Source organism: Mesoplodon mirus (genome assembly GCF_964341445.2).
Source record: "Mesoplodon mirus genome assembly, chromosome: 2".
In the NCBI taxonomy this organism is placed as follows: Eukaryota; Metazoa; Chordata; class Mammalia; order Artiodactyla; family Ziphiidae; genus Mesoplodon; species Mesoplodon mirus.
Genome location: NC_138977.1, coordinates 111,657,509 through 111,682,641, shown reverse-complemented (window position 1 = coordinate 111,682,641; position 25,133 = coordinate 111,657,509). Strand labels below are relative to the sequence as shown.

General features: G+C 41.5%; 1 protein-coding gene across 4 annotated transcripts in view; it reads left to right on the top strand.

The window, feature by feature from the left end:
- The window catches only part of BICC1 (BicC family RNA binding protein 1), a 299,937-nt gene that overhangs the window by 174,749 nt on the left and 100,055 nt on the right, over window positions 1-25,133 (top strand). For all 4 annotated transcript variants that reach the window (XM_082634831.1, XM_082634830.1, XM_082634833.1 and 1 more), the window contains one exon: window positions 4,514-4,583. In XM_082634831.1, coding sequence (XP_082490957.1) covers window positions 4,514-4,583 — 70 coding nt within the window. The remainder of the gene's footprint in view (window positions 1-4,513; window positions 4,584-25,133) is intronic.

The following is a 25,133-nucleotide window of genomic DNA, read 5'->3' as shown; positions in this document are numbered from 1 at the left end:
GCCATGCTCTGTGCTTTGGGTTTTTCACATATTTTCTTCGTGAAGCACAACAACTCTGTGAGTCATTAATAGTACAGAAGAGAAAGTGAGGCTGCTGAAAGTAATTTGCCCAACATGATAGCTAGAAAGCGGCAGAGCTGGTCCTTGATTCTCGAGCCACCTGCCCTTCATGACTAGATTCAACACAGTGATGAGCGTATAAGGGATCCCGGAGAAGGCATCCATGCAGAGCTCCATGTGGGGACTGCAGCGGAGCTCCGTGTGGGGGCTGCAGCCTGGTGAATGACCTGTGAGGTTGGCCTTGGCTGGCCACAGTCAATGGAATTGCCTTTTTTTTTTTTTCCCCTAGTCATGGGAAAGGTCAGCTCCAGGTGCCAAATTCCAATAACTAATAATTTTTTTTCTCTAAAAAGTTTGACATTTATTGCAGCTCATTGGACTTTGCAGATCATGTGGTACAGAAGATAGAACTCTGGTTTTAGAATTAAGGATACTAAGCTTAGGATATTGTCTCTTCCTCTCAAAGACAGTGTGGATGTGGGTAGGTTGAATGTAATTTTTGGGGGCCCCATCACTTCACTACACAATAGAGACACTGGACTGGTGTGAGGTCTAGAGGGAGTGTGTGTAAAGCAGTCATTTCAACTTGATGGCTGTTACCTGCTAATAGGATATTTTCTGTGGCAAATGATTTTCTGTTATGGAGCATCTGTTGGTGTTTATTTATTTATGGCTGCATTGGGTCCTCGTTGCTGTGTGTGGGCTTTCTCTAGTTGCGGTGAGCACGGGCTACTCTTCCTTGCCATGCGCAGGCTTCTCATCGTGGTGGCTTCTCTTGTTGTGGAGCACGGGCTCTAGGCACGCGGGCTTCAGTAGTTGTGGCACACGGGCTCAGTAGTTGTGGCACGTGGGCTTCAGTAGTTGTGGCACGTGGGCTCAGTAGTTGTGGCTCGCGGGCTCTAGAGCACAGGCTTAGTAGTTGTGGCTCACGGGCTTTGTTACTTCACGGCATGTGGGATCTTCCTGGACCACGAATCGAACCCGTGTCCCCTGCATTGGCAGGCGGATTCTTAACCACTGTGCCACCAGGGAAGTCCCTCTATTGCTGTTTAATAAAAAGAGATGATCATATTCACGGTGATTTCTGGGAAGCTCTCCAGATACTAAGATTTCAGGAAGTTATGTCTTCCAACCGTATTTGACAAGGAAGCTTCTTTATTAAGTCTTATAGTTATGGAACCTGATGTAATTTACTGGATTAAATGGCCAAATTATTTCATTCACAAAAAGTATATAGATTATTTTCTTTCTGCCTCCCCACCAATAGCATTATAAATAGTAAGATCTTAATTTCCCACTTTATCTCTTAAGGTGCCTGAGTCACCTTAGAGGAAAACGTGCCATCAAATTTTAGTCACTTTGAAGTTATGTGTACAGTAGCTGGAGCTAACAGGTGACAAAATGTGACTAATGATAAAGCCCTCCTAAATGGGCCTTCCTGCCCTCGTTTAGTGACTGATGAACTCATTCATAAATTTGCTTTAACTTGGCTTTCAGGACTTGAGTGACTTTGCAGGTTATATTTTGGGGAGCCCTTTACTAACCTTCCCCCGACCCCGATCTTTCGTGATAGGAGCGAGAGCCACCTCTGTGAGCTGGCCCTGTGCCAGCACCCACCCCATTGTCAGGTAGTTGCCTTTTTTGTCTGTCTGTGTCCCTGACTTGACTGTAAGCTCGTGAGCACCAGGAATTGTTTCTTATTCATTGCTATGGGTACTGGCACTTGGGGCACCTAGGGAGGCTTTTGACAAATATTTGTAGGTTCTTAAAACCAGTCAGTCTGCACAAATCCTAAAGCATGTTTTCAAATGTGTATATACACATTCTTTAAAGATAGACGCCCTATATTCAGTACAGTATGGTGGTTAAAAGGACAGTTTTTGTCAGCAGTCTGGGGTTTTTATCCCCACTCTGCTGCTTCCCAGCTGTTTGAGGAATAAAGGAATCCACTTCCTAAGCGTGTTATGTAGGTTCATTTGCCCAAATAGATCTGCGCTTGCTGTGTGCAGGGTAGAGCGCTTTTATTTTGCAGAGACAAACTATAAACAAGTAAACACAGAAAACAGGAGAATTTCAGACTGTGGTAAGGGTTAGGAGGGAAGCGAACACAGTGAGCTGCTTGGGAGGGTGCCCGAGCCGGAGGGGGAGCTGGGGAAGGGGGGCAGCTGGGGCCCTGAGGGGGGTCCGCTGGGCGCCTTCCTGGGGAGGCTGTATGGCCGCAGTCGAGGAAGTGGAGGGGGGTGATAATAATTTATTTTATTTTAAAATACGGATTTATGTGTCAACCCCAGTCTCCCAGTGTATCCCTCCTCTCCCCTTTTCCCCTGGTACCCGTAAGTTTGTTTTCTACATCTGTGACTCTATTTCTGTTTCACAAATAAGTTCATTTGTACCTTTTTTTAAGATTCCACATAGAAGCGACTTCATATGGTATTTGTCTTTCTCTATAGATAACTCATAAGGACCTGCTGTATAGCACGGGGAGCTCTATTCAGTATTCTGTAATGACCTACATGGGAAAAGAATCTAAAAATGAGTGGATATATGTATATGTATACCTGATTCACTTTGCTGTGTAGTAGAAATTAACGTTGTTAATCAACTATACTCCAATAAAAACTAAAGATATGGATTTACAGTTAACTAAGCAATTTCATGGAGAAGACAATGAAACACATGAACAAGGACAGCATAGATGGGAGGAGAAGGGGCAGGGACCAGATCCGGAGAGCTGGGGCAAACAACCTCCAGGGCCAGGCCAGTCCCTTGACTTTGTAAAGACCTCACTTTTGTTTTTCAATTTTTTTTTTTTTTTGCGGTATGTGGGCCTCTCACTGCTGCGACCTCTCCCGTTGCGGAGCACAGGCTCCGGACGCGCAGGCTCAGCGGCCATGGCTCACGGGCCCAGCCGCTCTGCGGCATGTGGGATCTTCCCAGACCGGGGCACGAACCCGTGTCCCCTGCATCGGCAGGCGGACTCCCAACCACTGCGCCACCAGGGAAGGCCCTGTTTTTCAATTTTTAATAGAGATATGGGTGTAGGGAGCTATTTCTCTTAAGAAAAACACCAATGTAGGCACCATGATAAATGGCCAGTGAGTAATACAGACACAGTGATGAGAATGGTAAGTGGCTCCTGATCTCATTGTGGGAGACCCAGTGGGGGTTGGAGGGCAGCCCAGAGTCTCTTGACCCTGACTAAAGGGGGCATCTGGCCCTCAGTGCCAGCCAAGTGTTGCCATGTGGGAATGTGGGCTCCAGGTGCTAAATCTGCCACGTTTTCCAGAGAAACAGACATGTCTCTGTGAAATTCCCAGATTTAAAAATGTTGGCTTACATTTAAAAAAAACTTATGGCGGATTGCGTAAGAATGCATCTGTGGGCTGACAGGCCGAAACATCTGCTGCAAGCCCTTTGCTGCTGTGATAAAGGGGATTAAGTGAAGTATGATGCACGTTAACATGTTAACCATTTAGCCTTGTGCCCAGAACCTAACCAATACGGAGGTACTTTTTATTAATTGCGCTGTTCATGCGTTTTATTGCCTTCACCATTAATTTGTTTAGTTACCTCTAAATCCATAAGTGGTAGTTGCTGTCATTTGCCTACTGATTTGTTCAGTTCTTTGCTTTTATTCAGTTGTTGGGTGAATTTTATATTCATGGTATGAAAGTAGACATTGAACTAGGCTAATTTAAGTGATAACAGTGGAGAAGAATGAAGGGTTAGCCTTTCTCGGTTACTCATTTTTCTCACATTTATTGTCGACTTCCTTTGCTCTGCAGACGCCTGAATCACTTGTTCTTGTGCTTCAGCACGTTTGGGTCTCAAGTCCTTCTGGCCAGCGTTAGGTGCGTGTAACTGCAAAAGAAGTGTGGCAAAAATGCCATCTTAGAGAGGCGAAGGATGATGGGACATGCAGCCTTATGATGTGATGTCCCGTTTAGAGGCTTTTCATCAGTTTTAATGAAACACAAATGTGTCCAAAGCAAGCTAATTTTTTTTTTCCCCAGAAAAAAAAAAGCTTCATTTAGGAAGGCCTAACCCACATCGTTTTGTATTACAAGGATCATGTTTGGTGTGTTTCAATCTGTTGGTGATTGTTTTATTCAGCACAAGCATCTCGGATGGTTTGGCAACAAGTTGGGTTAATTACTTGTTCATGTACTTTTTGGTTTCGTCTGTACGTTAGAATTCTGGAGCATCACAGAGAGGAACGCTGGGAGTAACAAAATATATGTGAATATTTCTAATAGATTAAAGGCTTATAAAAATGCATCTCTTTCCTTCCCCCAAGGTTTTTTTTTTTTTTTTTTTTTGCATTGTTTTAAGAGGAGATCATTTTGTTGCATCAACATGAGGCTAAGGACTTGAAATTTTTTTTTCCAGGAAAAAAGTCTGTAAATACAAGTTCTTAATTGAATCAATAATTTTCTCTTAATTTTTGCTACAGATCATGGAGGAAACAAATACGCAGATTGCTTGGCCATCAAAACTGAAGATTGGCGCCAAATCCAAGAAAGGTAAATCCTGAGAGATGAAGAAATTTTTGGTAACGGAGACTGCGGAATTCCTGCAGGTTTCCTGGGGAGAAAAATCAACCTTTATCCCTATCATATTTGTCCCCAAGTATTTGTTAAATAGCAATATTTGGGGAGGATTATCATAATGAAAAATAATGTACAACCTTTTATCCAACAACAGAATAATATTTTTAAGTATTCTGTTGTAATAGAAATGTTATTATAGAAGATATCGTGGCAACTTAACAGTGTCAAGGATGACTATTCATTCGGTGGCTGTGAGTCATGGTCACTCTCTCCACGTGTAATAATGTGTTTTCAACACATAAACTCCCACTGTGTACACTTTAGGCTTCTTGTTTATGTACCAGATTTAACAGGTGATTCTTTTCCCCTCCAATATGCTAGGAACTTAGATTTCCTTTTTTGACTGCTGCTTCTCCTCTTCGTCTGTTACACAGCGAAGGACACACTTGATTACTCTTTTAGGCCGAGCATTTCCCTTGTCTGGCCTTTCCTCTGCTTTAACCTAGAGGACGCTCACTAATGTGTGGATGGTCAGAAAGGGAAATACAGGACCCTTATTTCTTCCAAAATTACATAGTATTTTCTAATGATCTGCCAGTATATACTTTTATGGATAGCTTTTCTGTTTCAAGGAGAACCTCAGTGTCAAGAAACTTTGTTGTGTATACTTCATTAAAAATGCGTGTAGTCACTAGGAGATAATGGAAAGCTATCACCAAGCAATTAAAAAAGCAGTGATTGTGTGAGCTGAGCGTTTTCTCTTGTGGTCTAGCTTTTTGGTTGTTGCTGCTGAGTTTTGTGTTTGCTGCCCCTTCTCCCTATGACTTTTATTGCTAAATGATACTAAACACCACAAGATTGGTCAATTTTCTTGTTTCTTTTCATCCAGATTGCCTTCTTTTAATCTCATTTTATTAGAGCTACTCATCACATGGAATGTAAATTATTTTGCAGTTCTTGTTATGAGTGTGATTAACTGGATGACAGTGGACTGGAATTCCTACTGAAACTCTGATCTTGTTACTTTTTTATTTGTGACCATAGTGGCGAGGGAAAGTGAAGCTTATGTGCTAAACGGTGAATTTCCAAGTGGAATTCACAACTTTATAGAAACCTTGCATTTGCTAAGTGCTATAGGATATATTCTCAATTAATCTTCAGTGTGTTGAGATGTTTTATACTCATTATGCAGAAGGAGAAACTGCTGTTAGTGGGCTATCTACCTATTTGGTTGTTTGCTGCTGTACAGAAATCCCTGGCCAGCCACTTGAGTAAATTGGAACTTGAACATGAACTGGAGCCTTTCCCTGTTGTCAGGTATTTTTACTTAAAGAATGACATGAGCTTCATTACTAGCTTAATAAAAATGTAATTTGATTGGTCCCTAAAGAAACCCCCCTAGGAAACATGAATATTAAAACAATCCCAGATAATTTTGGATGGCTTATTCTCTTGCATTATCCACGCTACGGTTTTCCCCCCATCAGGAGAAACTGAGAATTGATTAATTTTTTTAGTTTAAAATGTGGTTACAACTTTAGAGATGTTAGATAATACAGAGATGGATAGATTAAGATAATGTTTTAGTTTCCAGTCATTGACACATTAAACCCATTCAGAATGGCCAACTATATTCCACATTATGATTATATACTTTGCTTTGAAAATAAGAATATCTCAGCACTACATCTGAGGGCATTTAGCATAATTTCCATATGGTTAAAGGTTAACCTTTGGAATTGTGCCTAAGAATTGATCCCTCCAGGCCTTAGGTCTACAGACATCATTTATTTTTTATTATTTATGAAGTGCTATAAATGTACACAGTACTGTATGATGAGCAGAATGTGCCAGAAGAGAGAGGTGGAGCTCAAGGAAGAAAGAAAAAAATGAAAAGGTTTCCTCAGAGGAAATTACTGTTGAGAGTTGACTTGAGTTGCCCTTATTACTTGAAGACACAGCTGCTGAATCAGATCTTGACTAACATCCCTGATATGTGTATTCCTATATTATTTTCTAAATGGTCTAATTCAGAGATGAAGTTTGTTTGACTACAATTCATATTTAGTAAAAGTAAAATGAAGACGGCAGGGGGAATTCTAGAAGGTAATTATTTGCTCTTTCATCTGATCCTTTCTTATCTCTGAATGTTGTAGAGGGAAGAGTTGGTGGTCTTTATTTTAAGACGTCTTCATTCCAAACTATTATTATTCAATAGACCAAAGAATATAAAAGTATCTAGGGACTCATGCCATGTTTTGGATGATTATTCAATTCTAAATCCCATGGTGATGTGAAGGTTTAGAATATACAGATGATCCCTAGTGTGCCAGAGAGGCAATGCAGCCATCTGTTTGTGTTGTATTTCACCTTCTAGATTTATGATGCTTATTGGCTGAATATTTGAACCTAGACAAACATTTTTCATGGCTACTGTTACCATAGTCTGTCCCCTTCTTTACCTTACTGGAATTAGTCCTGTGTTTTTCAAATAAACTTCTAGTAGTCCTGTCCAAACTGTAATTTTTAAGTCATCAATCCTTTATCAGAGCAGCTGTGTGGCTCCTTTGGTTGATGTGCTGGTAGGATCCTGCCCGGCAGAAAGGCAAAAAGCCAACAGCCTGAATTTGACATCATTTAGAAACTTAAGATTCTTCTCTAGAGATTCTGGCTCAGCAAGTCTGGGGTGGGACTGGGAATCAATATATTTAACAAGTTCCCCTGGTGGTTGTTAAGGTTGAGTTTGGGAAACAAAAATCTCACCATCCGACATGGAAATATCATGATTTAGTCACTAAGGAGACCATGCGTCCAGAAAGCAATGGATGGATGATGACTGCGATTGAAAAAGAGGCAGAACTGTTTGAAGGTAAACTACTCCTGGAGTCTTCCTCTGCTCTCTTCCCCTATCTGCCCCTGCGATCAGGTTATATTCTGGTGCCCGGTTAAAATAAACGTTTCATCTTTGGGGGGTGGCGGGGGGAAACAGGCAGAATCCTTCAGCAGTCATTTCTCTTGGATACTGTCCATCTTGGTTTCTAAAGAACTGCACCTGTATGGATTCATTAATCTTAAGTTTCTGTCATCTTTGCAATGAGTTAACGTGAACGAGTTTAGAACGATGGTAGCCTCATTGTTCAGCGCCTGTGTGAAATGTAATTTTGGGTAAAAGACCATCTGGTGTTTGTCCCCTCCCTCTACCCCTCTTCCGTGCCACCCTTCTCCCCCTTCCTTCTCCCCCCTCACCTTCCCTTTCCCTTTCTTCCATTCCCCTTTAACCATAGAGAATACACTGGAAAAAAGGTACTAGGAACATTGTCATTTAGTAAGCAGGGCATTTTGGGGAAGTGTACATTTTATGGTATAAACTCAGGGACTATAGAATTTTTTTAAAAAATTCCCTAGTATTTGAAATTATCGGGAGATCGAATCCTTATTAGAGTCAAAAAGAACTAAGACTTAGTATAATGGCATTTAAATAGGGAAGTCTAGGATTGTCTTAATGGGGGTCATGATGAAGAAAAATAAAGCAATACTTAGTGTTTCTTCTGTATAACATAAATTTATTTTGAGTGGAAGAAAATAAAACTTTCCATCTGTTGGAGTCAGAATACTAGAACATTCTGCTTTCCATAGAAAGACCTGAGGTTTGTGCCTGTGAGAGCAGTATTTATGAATTAAGGTGGGGACTTCCCTGGTGGCCCAGTGGTTAAAACTCTGTGCTTCCAATACAGGGGGCCTGGGTTCGATCCCTGATCAGGGAACTAGGTCCCGCATGCTGCAACTAAGACCCGGCGCAGCTAAATAAATAAGTAAATACTAAAAAAAAAAAAAAAAAGAAGAAGGTGCTGGGAGTTCCTTGGTGGTCTAGTGGTTAGGATTCCAGGCTTTCACTGCTGCGGCCCAGGTTCAGTCCCTGAGATCAACTGAGATCAACAAGCTGCATGGTGTGGCCAAAAAAAAAAAAAGAAAAAAATTAAGGTGTATAATACTGTAAGAGCTTACTAACAGAATAACTTCAGGCACTCACTAAAATTTTGAATGTTTTTCTGAATCACAGCCTATTTTAAAGTAAATGCAGCTTTACTGAAGTACAAATAATATTTTGAACAAGTTTGACCGTTTTGCCAAATACAAGCCCTGCCAAGTTGCCTTAACAAGTAGATAAAAGTGATTGGTAATGAGAATTTATCACACTGATATTATTGTGCTGATGCTCCGTGATGTTAGATGGAGTTTTTTCTCTCAAATAAGGTAAACATTTTTCTTACAGTCTTCTTCTTGCTCTTAAAAGCTCATCAGTCTCTTCCTTCTTAGACTGGCAAAGGTAAATGTGGCTAAAAATGTTTAAAGTTTCATGCCAAATTCCAAATAACTAAGGTCAGCGTTAATGAAGCTTTATTGTCTTTTGTTCTGGGAAGAGTTGTCCTGCAGAGTTTAGTGATAGAAACTGTTGTCTGCAAGTGTTTCTCTTGCGACATTCGATGCCCCAAGACAGAGGGAATGAAAGGTGTTGACTGGGTTGCTTTGATGTATCCTGTTTTGGAAGCCATTTGGCACCAATTTTGGCCATTCTCTTCCTCCTAGAGTAAACAAGAGGATCATCAAAATTCCATGAAGTTTTATTATTTTTGGTTGTCTTCCATCAGATCAAGCAATATCTAATACAAAATCTTAGCATGAGAAAAATTGTAGACTTTTCACTTTATTTTTTCCAGAGGAAAATGTTTTGCTGAGTGTACTTAAACTTTTGTTGTGTGTTCACATTGGACTAGATAAGGATTTTAACGTGGTATTTATTGCTCAAAGGGCAGAGGGCAGAAAGGAGGCCTGGCATAGCATATGGACCACAGTATTTCCAGTGGTGGGTTGTGACCTATTAGTGTATCAAAAATTAATTTAGGGGTCACAACCAGCATGTAAAAAAACCACTTCTAGATTAGAAAACATCAGAGTGTAAGAGTATTGTTTCATGAAACCTTTAGTCATATATGTCACTGTTAATATATACAAACAAATACACACATATATTACTAGGTCATGATGTAAAATGGGTGATAAAAGTCAAAGAACACTGTTCTACGCAGTTAGTTCCTCAAAGGGTAAAGAAAGGGTACATGCATTTTGTTCATCACTGTGTTTCTAGCACTGTAACCGGTATATAGTTGGCGATTGGTCCCTCAACTCAACCCAGTCGTGGGTATAGTGGAACTATGAGTAGAGATGGGAATGTATATCACTAAGGTGTATTGTGTAGGGAAAAGATTTAGAATCACAGCCTTTATGGAGGAGTGGCATTCACTATTGAGAAAATTATTGACTAATAATTTTGGAAAGAAACTTAAGGAAAATGATCTGATGGTTGTCACCATGGGACCCTTGAATGAGTAAAACTCTGGTACTATTCTTAGTGGGTGTGTAAATGAGACTTAAGATGCAGCCTCCTGGTTGTCTTCCAGACCGGAACTGTTTTTTGTTTTTGTTTTTGTTTTTTTTTGCGGTACGCGGGCCTCTCACTGTTGTGGCCTCTCCCGTTGCGGAGCACAGGCTCCGGATGCGCAGGCTCAGCGGCCATGGCTCACAGGCTCAGCCGCTCCGCGGCATGTGGGATCTTCCCGGACCAGGGCACGAACCCGTGTCCCCTGCATCAGCAGGCGGACTCTCAACCACTGTGCCACCAGGGAAGCCCCTAACAGACGTCTTTATCAAAAGATATCAGAGAGATTTCAGGAATGAGGAGTTACATTCTCTTTATATCTTGTTGCCAGAAATTACTCTTAAAGCAAATAAGTCTTGCCCGAAATAAAAATAAAACAAGAACACAGCATACGTATGTTTTTGGCTATTTGGTCTATGCAGAATTATATATTATCACTTTATGAAAATGGGCTCATTCTATACACACAAGCATTTTTGCAATTGGACTTTTCCTCTTAAAAACTAAGAGGATGTCTTCTGTGTAGGCACATAAATGGTAATATTCTTTTTTTGTAGCGGTATGAAATGCCATTGTGTGTATGTGGGGCATGGATATACCATAATGTGTTTTGACACATCTGTTTTTTAATTTTTTTGTTTTTTTTTAAACTCAGAAGACACCCTTAGCTTTTATTATTGACATCAGATAATTTGTTATTATATCTTTTTAAGAATAACGTTTGAGTCAGAAATAATTATTTCCTGGTTGATCAGTATTTCAAAGGCAAAGGTCTTCTTTATACTAGCTGAAGAAAAACTGCAAAGAATCTATGCCTGTTAGGAGGTTATTTTAATAATCATGTGGACTACTGTTTTTTTTTAAAGGTGTTGAATTGATTTTTTTTTAATTGAGGTGAAAATCACATAACATAAAACTAACCATTTTAAAGTATACCATTCAGTAGCATTTAGTATATTCACAACGCTGTGCAAGTACCCCTTCTGTCAAGATACAAAACATTTCCATCACCCCAGAATAAAACCCTGTACCCATTAAACCATAACTTAAACAACTTCCCATCCACCGATCCCACGAATTGGAGTCTCTATGGAATCGCGTGTTCCGGACACTTCGTATACAGGGAATCATAGGCTGCGCTGCCTTTTGCATCTGGCTTCTTTTTTATGTATTTATTTATTTATTTTTATTAGTTTCTGCTTTATAACAAATTGAATCAGTTATACATATACATCTGTTCCCATATCCCTTCCCTCTTGCGTCTCCCTCCCTCCCACCCTCCCTATCCCACCCCTCCAGGCGGTCACAAAGCACCAAGCTGATCTCCCTGTGCTATGCGGCTGCTTCCCACTAGCTAGCTACCTTACGTTTGGTAGTGTATATATGTCCATGCCTCTCTCTCGCTTTGTCCCAGCTTACCCCCCCCCCATATCCTCAAGTCCATTCTCAAGTAGGTCTGTGTCTTTATTCCTGTTTTACCCCTAGGTTCTTCATGACATTTTTTTCCCCTAAATTCCATATATATGTTGACACATCTGTTTTAATAGACTTTGGCCTATGTTCTTTTTCTTCCCTACAATGAATGTCAGATTTATTCGTCCATTTGTACAGGCTTTTTTGTTGCATAACTTCTTATAAGCAGAGTTCCTAGGCCACAGGCAATGAACAACTTTGATAATTTTTCGGATTGCCATCTTGTCCTCCCAATGATTGTTGAACTCCTACCAGAAGGGACTGGCTTCTGGAAAGGAAACAACTCTTCCCTCCCATCTTTGCCAACACTGTGCTTTCCCATCTTCAGCAGCCTAAATAGTGAAAAATACATTGTCTCATACCCTTCCTTAATTAACAGAAAAGGTAAGCATGTTTCATCTGTTCATGGAACACTTGTTTGTATCACTCTGTGAATTGCTTGTCCTTACCTTTTGTTGGTTGATTCACATCATCTACCTATTCTAGTGAGTAGTTCATCTTTTCTTTCTAATGAAATAAAGACCTTTAAATTGTTTTTTCTACTTGGAAATTTAAGATTACTTATGCTTCTCTCTAACTGTAGTGTCCAAATGGCTCATTTCTCACTATTAATATTTATTTACAGTAATTCATGGATCATTTCTTTCGAAACTAGAAAAATTAATTGACCTTAAGTAGTAATAATGTATTAATTTTTGAAGGACTGTACAAAAGTATGCGTGAACTTTTAAGACATTGGATTTCCAAAGTAACCTATTTAAAGATTGGGTTGTCAATATTAAGAGTGTGGAAATTGTATAATTACATAGATACACTCACACATATATGCACACATACATATAGATATATATGTATGTATATGGATGTGTGTGTGTGTTATTTGGCAAGGCATGAGAAATAATTATAATATTATTCAAGAAATCATTGAACTCCTGAGTTTTCTTGGTGTAACAGAAATAAGACCCAGTAAGTCATTTGCCTGTATTTGCATGTATTGAGCTTTAGTTTTGTATTTTAGTGGGAAAAGTTTCTGAAAGTTTTTCCATTCCCCCTTATATTCAAGGGAAGGACATCTAAATATGTTATTTTGGATTGACTTGTATTCTGTTTCTACACTATCTCCACTCTTAGAGTGGGATCCATAAATAAGAGTATTTAGTTTTTGGTAAAATTTACTTCCTCTTCAACCTTCAGTTGACTTAACAGAACTACAGTCTCCTTATGCATTGCACTGTTTCAGAAGTGCCCCTTTGCTTTCTTTGGGTGGTCCTCACTCCTTCTCAAATCTGATACAGCACCAAGGAGTCCAGATTTATTTCACTTAGCTGGGAGATACATATGAACTCAGCAAAGTGAGGCTGAAGAAAGGAAAAAAGACTTTCAGCCACTGAGGGTATACATGTCTGAGATCAAACTATATGCCCCTATTTCCTTTGCTTTCACCATCAAGTGGGTATATTTTAATCTAATCCTCTTGGGTTTTCTCCCTAGGTCAATGCCGAGTCGATTTTTACATCATAGGCAAGTTATGTAACACTCTCTCTTTCCACACCTGCAAAATGTAGTATCTGTCCAGTCTAGGTTTGGAAATTCATTCGAGTTCATTGCAAAATTTTAGTTTTCAGTAAAGTTTTTATCAGCCACATTGACTTCTGTTCTGTTCCCCAACCCATAAAGCCATTTCACACTTTTGCATCTGCTGTGTCTGCTGCGTCTCCACCCTTCATTTTCCAACTGGTCAAGTCCTACTCATCCTTCCACATCCATCTCAGATGACACATCTTCCTGGAAAGCTTCACCTGTACTCTACATGCAGTTTATACTCAGTTCCCTACGCTGTCAGTACCTTAAGCAGTTTTACATTTTGGCACTTTCCAGGCTTGTGCTGTATCAGCCTAGACTTTTGCCTTTCCTCCTGGACTGCGAGCTCATGGACCTGTGTCAAGGGCCAGCATGTCTTATTCCCTTCCGTGTGCACAGTGCCTGCCAGGAGTGAAGTTATAACTTAGGAGTTAAAGTTTACATTATCATTTAGGTTTAGAACAAATTTGAAATTAATTCAACAGTGATTTAAGTCATTCTGGTATCTTTTGAGTCACTTTGGAGAAAGTGAAAAATGTCCCTGGCAGCTTGGCCGCAGTGTCCCCAGTGGAACATAAATACCTCTTGCAGAGTATAAATAATCAGACAAGGCTACTCCTTCAGTATGTCTGAAGCAAGACTGAGACAAGGACACTCTGCAGCCACAAAAGTAATTGAACATCCCTCTCTTTTGACTGACCTGAGTGATTGATTGCTGCTGCTTTACCAGTGATGACTCCAACTCTGCTTTCATCCTCTGCCTTCTGTGTTAAATTTGCCAAGATACTTACTCAGTAAATTTCCCCCACTTCCTGACAGCTTCCAGCCCAAATCTGGCCACCACTTACCTAAGACCTCCTTGGAATCACCCAGAACAAACCCAGGTTCTATAATAAGCTTCCTTCAGTTTCCTTTTCGGATGCCCCAGTCCCTTTGGTGCACTCTCTCTCCCTTGCTGTAGCAAGCTAAAGAAAGCTCGATTTATTGACTACAGTTGTGTTCCTGGTGGTCTTTAGCTAGTGGGCCCTATAGGGAGTGTTGGAAGAATTTAAAGGAGCACTGATCTCAGTCTCTGCCCCTTGGAACCTTACAGTTTGGCCAGAGTTTCCTGCCCTCTCACTTTAAACACATTTTTAAAAATGGCATTGTTTGCTGTCAAGACTAGAATAGTTCAGAGGAGGAGAAGAGGGCAAGCCACAGCCAAGGAAAATATTCCTTAGGAGTCGCTGCTTCCTAGTGTGGATTTCCAAAGGGCAGGTAGGCTTGAGGCATTCTGTGTGGGAAAGGCTCAAAGCTGAGAAGGATCATTGTTTGTTAGAGGAAGAGAAGGTGAAAGGGAGAGAGTGGGAACAGTTGGTGGCCAATAAGGCCGGGCAGGTCGGGCAGATCAGTGAGGGCCATGACCTCACGTGAACCTCGTCCATCCTGTAGTCAGCGGAAAGCCTGGAGTAGGGGATGGTCGCAGGAGATAATTGCTAAATGTGGTAGGAAGGGTTAAAGACTGGGAGACGAGGGTAGTGGATCATATTTGATAAATGGGATCAAGGAGACTTCTTGAAAGGTGAGGCAGCGGAACATGGTGGCTTGATAAAAGCAAGGAACTGGGGCTGCTGTAGCCAATGGTGTTCTTTGGCTCTCGGCCTCCCTCTCAGTTTACCTGTGGGGGGCATCTCCCGTGCGTGCTGACAGCTGCCTGTCTCGAGTGCTGGGCTGCTGCTCTTCTCCCCGACCCCGGGGTCAGCCCTGTGGGAACTTCCTCCTCTGGTGCAAAGCAGCTTAGAAGTGCTGGCAGTGAAGCTGGAAGTGAACTCACCCAGGGACAGCCTTCGACTTCAGTGAAGGACTGGAGTCAGAAAACACCTGTCCAGTTTCCCCTTCTCTCTGTGGGACAGTGCTGCGACATCTTATTCATGGCTCCTCAGGATGCCCCAGGGGGATGGAGCCCCCACAGTGCCTGATCCATACCACTCCCTTTATTGGCTCTCCTCTCTCCTCACCCATGTTTTTCTTACTCCCTACCTTGTGCTCCCTGGGATCACCTCCCGAATAAACTGTTGCAAGTAACACACACTAACCCAGGTTCTTGTCTCAGGGTCCTTTTTGGGGGAACCCAAGCTAAGATGGCTCTCCTGGTCGATTGAGCAGTCATTATGCCATGGAAAAGTGGAGTTGGCATTCTCTCCCAGTCATTAATTAACAACTCTGTTTTTTAGTGGAAAAATGGCTGCGTTCATCTCAAGTGTATTTTATATATCAGTGCAGAAATATGGCAAAATGATTTAGAGTTCAGGGCTCATTTTGAGAAAAAAATGCTCCAAACCATCTGCAAAAGTATTAAAATGATCCCAAGTAGCACATAGGCACTTGAAGCAGTTTCCAGGCACATTAGATTGTTGTCAACAGAGAGAAAAAATATACACTGTGGGGAGAAGCAAGAAGAGAGAAAGGGTCTGGAAACCTGTGATTTTAGCAGGTCAGGAAAAAGAATGTCAGTGGGTGAGCAGATCAGGAGCCCTGAGCTTCCTCACCTGGGTGTCATCCTGGTGGCTTAGGAATCCTAGGCCATTGGCAGCTGTGATGTGATTCTTGCCAGGTTAGCACTGACAATCAGTCACAGGGAGAGGACCCACCATAGGATCATTTCTGTCCATTTGTCGTGTTCTCCTGAAAGTCACGCTGAGTGGCTTCAGCCAAGTTAGGGAAAATATTTCCGTTCCTAACAAGATAGTTGTTAGCTATGCTCCATGGGGATTCTAAAATATTTACTTGACAGTAATCAAAAGAATTTCATTCTTTTCCTATTTTTTCTTCATGATCATATTAGCCTCCAACTATTTTAAAAGTCAGCCCTTGATGGAGTTTTATAGACAAATGGCAAGAAAATTGCTTATAACTAAAGGAAGCAGTGAATCCATCCAGTTTCCATGAACAATCATACCTGCACTCTTCAGCATTTGGAACTTGATGGTTGACTGAAAAGATGCCTGCACAGGGGTGGTCCTGTCTATCACACTGCCTTAGAAAATGAAACCCTGGCTTTACTTAGCCCTGTGTTCTGTGTTGGACCTTATTCTAGAAGGGAAAGAAAGTATTTACTGATCTTTTTCTCCTAAAATCTATTAATTTAATTGAAGTGAATGTAAAGCATGGATTGTTTGTTTACCATTTAATAAATTTTGGAGAGCTCATATGCATTATTACTTTATAATCTCATCAGTCATATGAATTAAGGAATAAAATAAAACTTGAATACTTTTTAGGAACATGTATTTTTTTTTGATTCAGAAGACCGTCACCTCCATTGAATAAAACATCATGTATAGGAAAGTAAAATTAAGTAATGATCACATTAGTGACCTTTGAGAGAACAGCAGACTCTAGAATACAACAAGCAGGAAAGGAGGAGGCAGCAAGTAGTATAGAAGGGTGTCTATCTATGAAATGAAAGAAAATGGTAATAGTTGGAGTGGTTGCTTGACACGTCCGTGGGTTGAGGTGAATTGAGTTCATTTTTCTTTCACTGTTTCATTCATTTCTTATAAAAGTCAGTTGAGTGAACTTCTAGGCTGAGAAAGTGTAGAGAAAAGAGTGACACTAGGGAAAATAGGAGAGCAGGGCTAGATTTAAGATGACAGGTGTTGGGGCTGAAGTTAGTTAGCCTTGGGCTATTCACCGCACTTTGTGAGCCCTTTCACTGATATTACTATGTTCATTTTAGTCAATGACCTGTTTCAATGTTTGCTTCCTATCTGTAGTCCTCAATAGACTCTGCTAGGTATGGTCACAGGTTTAATGCCTGAGGTCGTTGATTCTGCCAGATACATGCCTTGTAGAAAGCTTGGCTTGGAGTATGTCCCCGATAAATGTCTGTTAAACGGGTTTGAACATATTTTCCTGAGTTTGGTGAGAAGAAGGAGAGAAGAGTAAAGATTGTGATGGATTTAAGAGACAGGGGAGAAAATTGAGTGTAAATTTCCTCAACTTTGCTCAGTCTGTTTGGAGATGAAGTCATCTCTTGGGAACATAGGAGGATGCTTTGGAGACCTGAAGAAACTGGGGAGCGTTCAGAACAGCTGCTTATGGAAAATGCAATAGAGATGAATAAAAAACTTGCCAAACCAAATTAGTATACAGTCGAGGCTGCACAGTATGAATTTGTAGTCAGATTTCTTAGGACAGTTATATGCCTTTTCCCAGTCCTTTTGGTCACTCAGAAGTGGAGAACACAGATTTAGGGGGATTTTAGGGTATATGATGAGAGGGTGAAATGGTCGACCTGGGGGTGGGATGACACAGGGAGAATTGAAGCCAGCAGAAAGCTAGAGAGAGGGCAGGGCACCGGGAAACATAATATCCTAGAGATCTTGCAGGGTTGAGGGCATTCAAGAATTGCATTGGTAGGAGATTGTAGCCACAGGAAGAAATGACCAGTTAGAAGAAGTCTTAGAAGTGGCATAGTCTGGGTTGTGATGAGATCCAATTTATGGCTGGGTTTGTGGGTTACTAATGTATACTTAGTTTCACAATTTAATAATTCTTAGCACCTTTAGGATTGTTTAGCAGAATTAAATTGGATTCTTTAAACAAGCAAAAAAGAAACTTGTTAAGGAGTTAAAACCAAGTAAGATGGAAACAGTGTCAATATGACTCTAGTTTACTGAATTGTGTGTGATTTCAAAGCTGGGCAGCCAAGCTCATCCTCCTTTAGTCATTGACTTTCATGTATGGGAAAATGACTTATGTAACAGCCGATCAATGCTTTTGCTAGCCAGTTTTAAAATGTTACATGTGCAGGGCTTCCCTGGTGGTGCAGTGGTTGAGAGTCCACCTGCCGATGCAGGGGACACGGGTTCGTGCCCCGGTCCGGGAAGATCCCACATGCCACAGAGTGGCTGGGCCCGTGAGCCATGGCCGCTGAGCCTGCGCGTCCGAAGCCTGTGCTCCACAATGGGAGAGGCCACAACAGTGAGAGGCCCGCATACTGCAAAAAAAAAAAAAAAAAAAAGTTACATGTGCAAACAACTCATAACTTATGCATGTTTTCCAGTGAGAATTACATCATAGGTCGAAAGAAAATAAAGGCATCCATGATTCTTAGATGTTACATAATCTAGGAACTTCATAACTTCGTAGTTATATAATTTGAAGTCATTATGTAATCTCATGGCTCCTTACAAGGGGGAAAAAGTTATATTTCTTATAGAAATTCAACAGGATGATTGGCTGAAGAACATTTGTGTGTGGGTGTGTGCGTGGACTTTTGCAAATACTCAGGTATTAATTAGAATTGAACTGATCTGACCATCTCTCTGGCTGCTCCCTCTGGATCACCCCAGTGACCATCTAGGTCACCTTTCAGTTCCAGAACATCAAAAGCTGTGACCTGTGCCAGCCTGGAGCTATGCACAGGATTCCTTGGAGGCACAGGGAGTGTTCTCCACCCTCCCAGCCATTCCTTCTATTACAGGCCTTTGACTCTGCCTGAGTGGCCATTTATGCTCAGCCCTCCTCCCCCCGCAGCATCCCCTGAATTGCTGTAGCAGCAGGGTCTGTTGGTGACTTCCAGGATGTGGAGGCTTTGGCTTACAGACTGGCAGTCTCTGGAGCATGTCTGCCCAAAGCCATGGCTGCCTCTGTTCTGATGAGGCAGACAGCACACCTTCAGGTCTCTGATTCTTGTACCCCCAGTTACTCATCATGGGGTCTGGCCTCCCTTACTGAGCAGTGAGTTCAAGGGGTGAAGGCAGATAAGAGTCTCTAAGGATCTGGTTGCCTGTCCTGGCTGTCTGTGTTTCTCCCTTTACTAGCCAGAGTCTTATTTGAACTCAGATCCCTGCCTGGTGTAGGTATAAGCTGAAGTCCACTATTCCCTTTGAAATGCAAATACATTTTGCTCAAATCCCTCCCCATTTGCAGTGAGAGAGAATCCGTAGTTCTCTAGAGCAATTTGCTGGGTGTGGATTTCGGGAGACTTGCTTCTAGTCATTTCTACCTTATTTAAAGTATGGCCGAATTTCCTGTCCTGGGCCCTTTATTTTTTATTTTTTTGCGGTACGCGGGCCTCTCACTGTTGTGGACTCTCCCGTTGCGGAGCACAGGCTCCGGACGCGCAGGCTCAGCGGCCATGGCTCACGGGCCCAGCCGCTCCGCCGCATGTGGGATCCTCCCGGACTGGGGCACGAACCCGTGTCCCCTGCATCGGCAGGCGGACTCTCAACCACTGCGCCACCAGGGAAGCCCTGCCTTATTGTTTTGATTGATGTTTCTTAACAACTTTGTGGGGAATTGGTTGCACACTCAGTGCATTATAATGCCCTTTATAATTGGGGATGCCAACATCAACTTTAAATGTAGATTGTTAGTGGCATTTTTACTTTAAAATTTTAATTATTGAAAAAATTTCTACCGCTTTCTCTCTCATATCCACAATGGATGAGAATCTGTTCCTTGCATAATATAATTTTAATTAGACTGAAAATTCAGTGATTTGACCAACTCTTCCTGCCCATTAAAATTAAGTCTTTGTACCCTCGAATGGGAAGAATTAAAAATGACATCAGGGGGCCTCCCTGGTGGTGCAGTGGTTGAGAGTCCGCCTGCCAATGCAGGGGATACGGGTTCGTGCCCCGGTCTGGGAGGATCCCATATGCCGCGGAGCGGCTGGGCCCGTGAGCCATGGCCGCTGAGCCTGCGCGTCCGGAGCCTGTGCTCCGCAACGGGAGAGGCCACAACAGTGAGAGGCACGCGTACCGCAAAAAAAAAAAAAAAAAATGAGATCAGGTAATAAGCATGTCTATTTTCATCCAGACAAGACTATCCACAATGGGTTTAATCTTTTAACCCGTTTCAATAACAGCTATCATTTATTGAACACCTATTACTAAGTCAGGCATTGGATTACAGTATATATGTTTTCTAATTTATCTCACTCTAATGAATTCTATGACCTAAACATCTCATCTCAATGCAGGAACAGAGGCTTAGGGTTATGCAGTTAGTACGCGTCCTGACTGGAAATTTGCACCTATAGTTCATTTAGCCGGTAGTCCATCCTCTTGACGGTGCTTAGGGCTTCTGGTATAGAACCCTGGACCTGACCTTTTGTACTTGGATGACACATGTATATTTTTGAGCACTTTAATAGTTAAATCTTTCTGATTTTAGAAGATGATGTTTTTATTACATGTCATAAGCATAGATTAGAGGTGGCTGTGCGACCCCCATTCATCCTGTGTCTCTTACTTACACACAAGACATTAACTGGTAGCCTTTTCTTCTGGAACAACTAACATTGGCCTCGTACTTTTTTTTTTTTTCTTTGGGTCATCATCTTAAAAATATACACCTATTACCACGGAATGTTCTGCAGTTGTTTCTTAAGGTTGAATAACTCAGTTGATGGTAAATATCTTTTTATCAGTGTACAAAGGAACAAGTTTACTCCAGGGAAAATCAGATCTTCAGACTGTTGTTATGTAAAATGCAACTTTTTTTTCCTCCTGGAACTTGGCAGGGTTTAAAGTCCAGGAGGAAAAGAATATGTGTGTGGGTGGGAGACTGAGAAAATGTGAAGAAGGTGACTGAGAAATGTAAGCAGTTGATTAAAAAATAAGCAGAAATGTTAACCTCACAGAGCTTTATAACTTTATCTCACTCATGTTAATATTTGCCTTTAAAAGGTGATAGAATTTATTGTTGCTCTTTTCGGTACAAAACCCAACTGAATTTTACTGAGAGAAAATGGAATTTTCCATGGAACAGTAACAAGGTAATATAGACATGATTAGAATGCTGATTCTGGCTATGTTTTATGTATTTACTTCTCCTTGAGAAAACTTAATGCCTAAGTGTCCAATGTCTCTAACTGGATAGTTAAAAAAAAACGTTTTCATACTTTACAATTGCAAAAGGATTCATAGCAAAGTTCTATGAAAAAGTGAGTCTCTTTTTGTATTGAAAATGTAGTCTTTAGAAAATGGATTTATATTTACTTAGCAGTACACCTGAGTGATACCAGTTAACAGCTTTTTAATCAAGTAATAAACTAGTAATGTATAGGGAGATTAGATAGACAATCATGATGTAGCTAAAATAAGCATAACTCTGTAAACACCTGTAATTCTTCTAATTTTTATGGATCGCTGAGAATAGGACTTTGTGAAGCAGTTACCAGCTCTTGAGGTAGTGCCTCATGCATAGTAGGTGTTCAGAATGTTGTGTGTGTGTGTGTGTGTGTGAGAGAGAGAGAGAGAGAGAGAGAGAGAGAACTGGTGCATGTGTGGTTGATGCCTGGATCAGTGGGTTGATGTGTGAATACACGAGCTTAACCCCTCCTTTTGCTGTCAGTGCAATTTCTTAGGATTCTAATAAACAACCAGTGGTTCCTCTTCTATCCCCTACCTCCTTACTCTGGTATATTTAGAGAACATGCTGGATTAAAACTAGAATAATAATCCCAGGCACAAAGTCCAAATAAGTTTCGGTGGAGATTGATATCTTCAGTATTCTAGACATTATCAGTCCTTCTAGACATTATCAGTCCCTGACACCATCAGACCTGCTTCCCTGCCTTCCCAGATTCAGCTAAAGCCGAGAGAGTCAAGTGGCTCATTGGCTGCTGCAGCTGCTACGTGGTCCGTCAGCCTGGCCGGGTAAATGTGTGTCAGGTTGGCCTTGATTATCTTGGAAGGACTTTCTTTTATGCTCTAAAGATCTCTACTCTAGTACAGGGCAATGGTTCGGAGCATGATGTCTTAATCCAGAACTGCCTATGTTGGAATCCTGGCTCAGCTACTTACTAGTCATGAAACAGTGGGCAGTAGGCCCTGTTAAACCTCTAGATTCCTCATCTGTAAAATGGGAACACAAAGTAGTAGCTACCTCTTAGGGGATTTGTATTGATGTCTACCTCAGATTGTGAAAGCTTCACTTCCAACCATGGGAAAAGTTTTTGAGCGTGGTCGCTAACGTGCACAGGGGTCTGGACAAAAATGAGGGTGATTCTAACACATAGCCAGGGCTATATTTAATTATTCACCTGCCACCCTGCCTCTGGTCATCTGAACCTGTTGGAGAGCAAACACCCCCTGTCTGTGACTTGTAAGCTTGGCAAGGACTTCAGGTCACTGTTCCGTCTAGGAGCCAGTGTTTAATTAAGCTCTTCAGAATCTGTGATCATTATGATAAAAATGTTCATTCTGGAAAAGTTTGAAAATGATTTCTGGTTAGCATGAGATTTTTGGCATGTGTTGACTGTGGTTTTTGGCTATAAATTCCTGAAATGCTGACAGAGTTGAATTTATTTTTGTTTTAAATACAATTGCTAACATTTCTAAGCGTCCATATGGACTCGATAAATACTTTGCTTCTGCTCACTGGATGTATGAACTGGATGAAGAGGAACGATTATGATTTGGGGAATCCTGAACATTTTTCTTCATTTAGCTTGATACCGAAGTGAATTGGAAATATTTTTTTGGCATCATAATTTTGGGGTTTCAAAATTGTGTTTGGATTTTCAGGAAATTGGTGGTAACTTTACATTAGCTGAGAAAACTGAATTTTAAAATTCTCAGTGAAGAGGCAAATAATTCATTTTTCATAGGAAAAACTCCTTTTTCAAGGGAATTTGCTGCCAAGTTGTCTGCAGTGGCTTTAGGCAGTACTTGACCTTTTGGCACATCAAGAAATTGTTTTCTTTGTCTAAATATTAAATCAATATTTGAGGAAGGCTGGGTAGTATATGGTATGTGGTGCAAGGGCAGGAAAACAGTCGGCCATGTGTATTTCCACATCTGCAAGCAGATTTGGTTTCTATAACTGTCAGTCAAGCAGATCTTATGGAATGAATTTTCATTCCCTCACTAGTTGCCATACAAATTCTGGTTCTCCAGGAAATAAATCACAGTGGCCTTTCTGATGGAGGTAGACGGTGAAAAATTATATGAGGATATAGTACATCCAGTCTTAAGCAGAAGTAAATTGCTTTTTAAATTTCTTTTGTACTGTGAAAAAGAAAACATTTTTTTTCCCTAAACATGCATTGTCTGTGATGTGATAGGCTATGTTCTCTTCATGACTGTTTTTTAAAATTTCTCCCTGCGGCAGGGTCTACTTGGAACATGTGGTCTCCTGTTTGGATTCCGTTGTCTGGGGCTCTTTTTTCCTTCCTGCTCCCAGTGTTACTGGAAACACCCACTCTTTCTGCATTAGCTGCCACGCAAGTGGAGGTGCCTTCAACTGGGACATGCCACACACGGTTCAAACCTTTGAAGCCAGCCAAGTTTCACAGGGCACAGAGCCTTCTAGGATGTTTTTCAGCTAACCCTTCCATGTGCATGTCTATCTAATGAAGGGGTTAGTGTTGCTTGTGCTTAACAAATGTGTCCACTGAGATAGGAAAAAGAATACGAAATACAGCTTTGAAAGTACCTGGTATATCTCAGTCATTTTGCTAGATCACAGCCACCCAGCCAGGCAGGGATTACCACCCCAAGTGAAGATTTGGAAACGGACCCTTGCGGCACTCTTGGGAAACTATCCAGCTAATATGTGCTGGTATTTAAACCTGTATCTTTTAGACTCTAAAGCCTGCCTACCACACCAGTCACCTCACTGAATTCTATTGTGAAGTGAAACATTCAAGATCATCAGTGAATATTGTCAGGCTGGAAAGAAATTCACAAAATTCCAATCTAGGTCCCAAACTGGGTTCTTTGCACCATTAGGTCCCTGGATGAAAATGCATTTCTCCAAGGTACCTCGTTCTTACCCTGACTCACAGTGACTTTATGATCTCCCTAAATTTGTCCCCCTTTCAGAGTTCCCATTTCAGATGCTCAAGCCAGAATCCCAGGAGTTATCCTTGAACCCTCTTTCTGTCTCACCCTCCACATTCTGTCAGGCACAAAGTACCATTGATTTTACCTGTTAAGCATCGCTGTGTCAGTTGGAGGAATGCCTGGGAAAGAAGCAGGGTGGAGGCCCAATTTAGCTCTGACACCTGTGAAAGGAAGCATACGGGGAGAGGAGATGGGGCCAGGGGAGCCTTAGATGGCGATGCAGACCTGACAGCACCTCTGCTGGTCCAACAGCGGCTCTGGAGGGAAAGTTGCCTGTTATAGAAATCCCATTTTGAGCAGAATTGACAGGATCCTAATATGCCTCTGGACTTAGTCTTTGGCTGGGGGCTCCTGGGGAAGAGTGTGGCCTGGGCTGAAAAGCTGAGGTAAATCTTGAGGCCCTGCAGCCGGAGGCAGTCGGCTAACTACACTGTTGCAGCTGCACTGCAAGTTCTTTCTGAAAGGGGGGGTCTGAACAGCGCCCCCCAGTGGCCACCACCTTTGCTCCAGTCTGTCCACCTGAGCCCAGTTTCTTCACCCACACCCCAGTCAGCTGCCTTCCCCTCTCACCTGGACTATATGGTACTGCGACTGCTCTGGTTCCACTCTGATCCATCCCTACAGCCGCTTTGTTTTGATTTTTCAGAAGGTGGCTTTATCCAACAAACGCAAATTTAAAAGTTGCTTCTTCTTGATAGGCTACGTCTAGAGGTAAGACGGTATTTAAAATGGATTTGTACACGTCACATTGAGTGAATTATCTTTGGCAGAATTATGGCTTATTTGCTACCACCTTTTAGGTAACTTGTCAACCAAGAAATAGAGCCCCCAAAGGAGTTACATACAAAAATACCAAAAGGTGGCAACAGGGAGATATTTTCAATAAATTTTCTCTGGTGTGACTTTTACACCACAGGAAATATTCAAATTGCAAAGTCTTCCTTAACACTAGAGGATTTGTTTCGTTGTCCTTCTTTTTCCTTTTTCTTTTTGTTTCAGTGTTTCCACTAGAATACAGCTGCTGTGACACATGGAATGGGATATTTTTGATTCTTATGTGGTTCCAAATAAGAATTTTTTAAATGAATGCTATCCTGGGGCTCTAGTATTTCTAACCTAAGGCTTTTGAGCATCACAATCCCTGTATGAAGCCAGGGTTGGATGACCACCAGTACACAAACTGAGGTATAA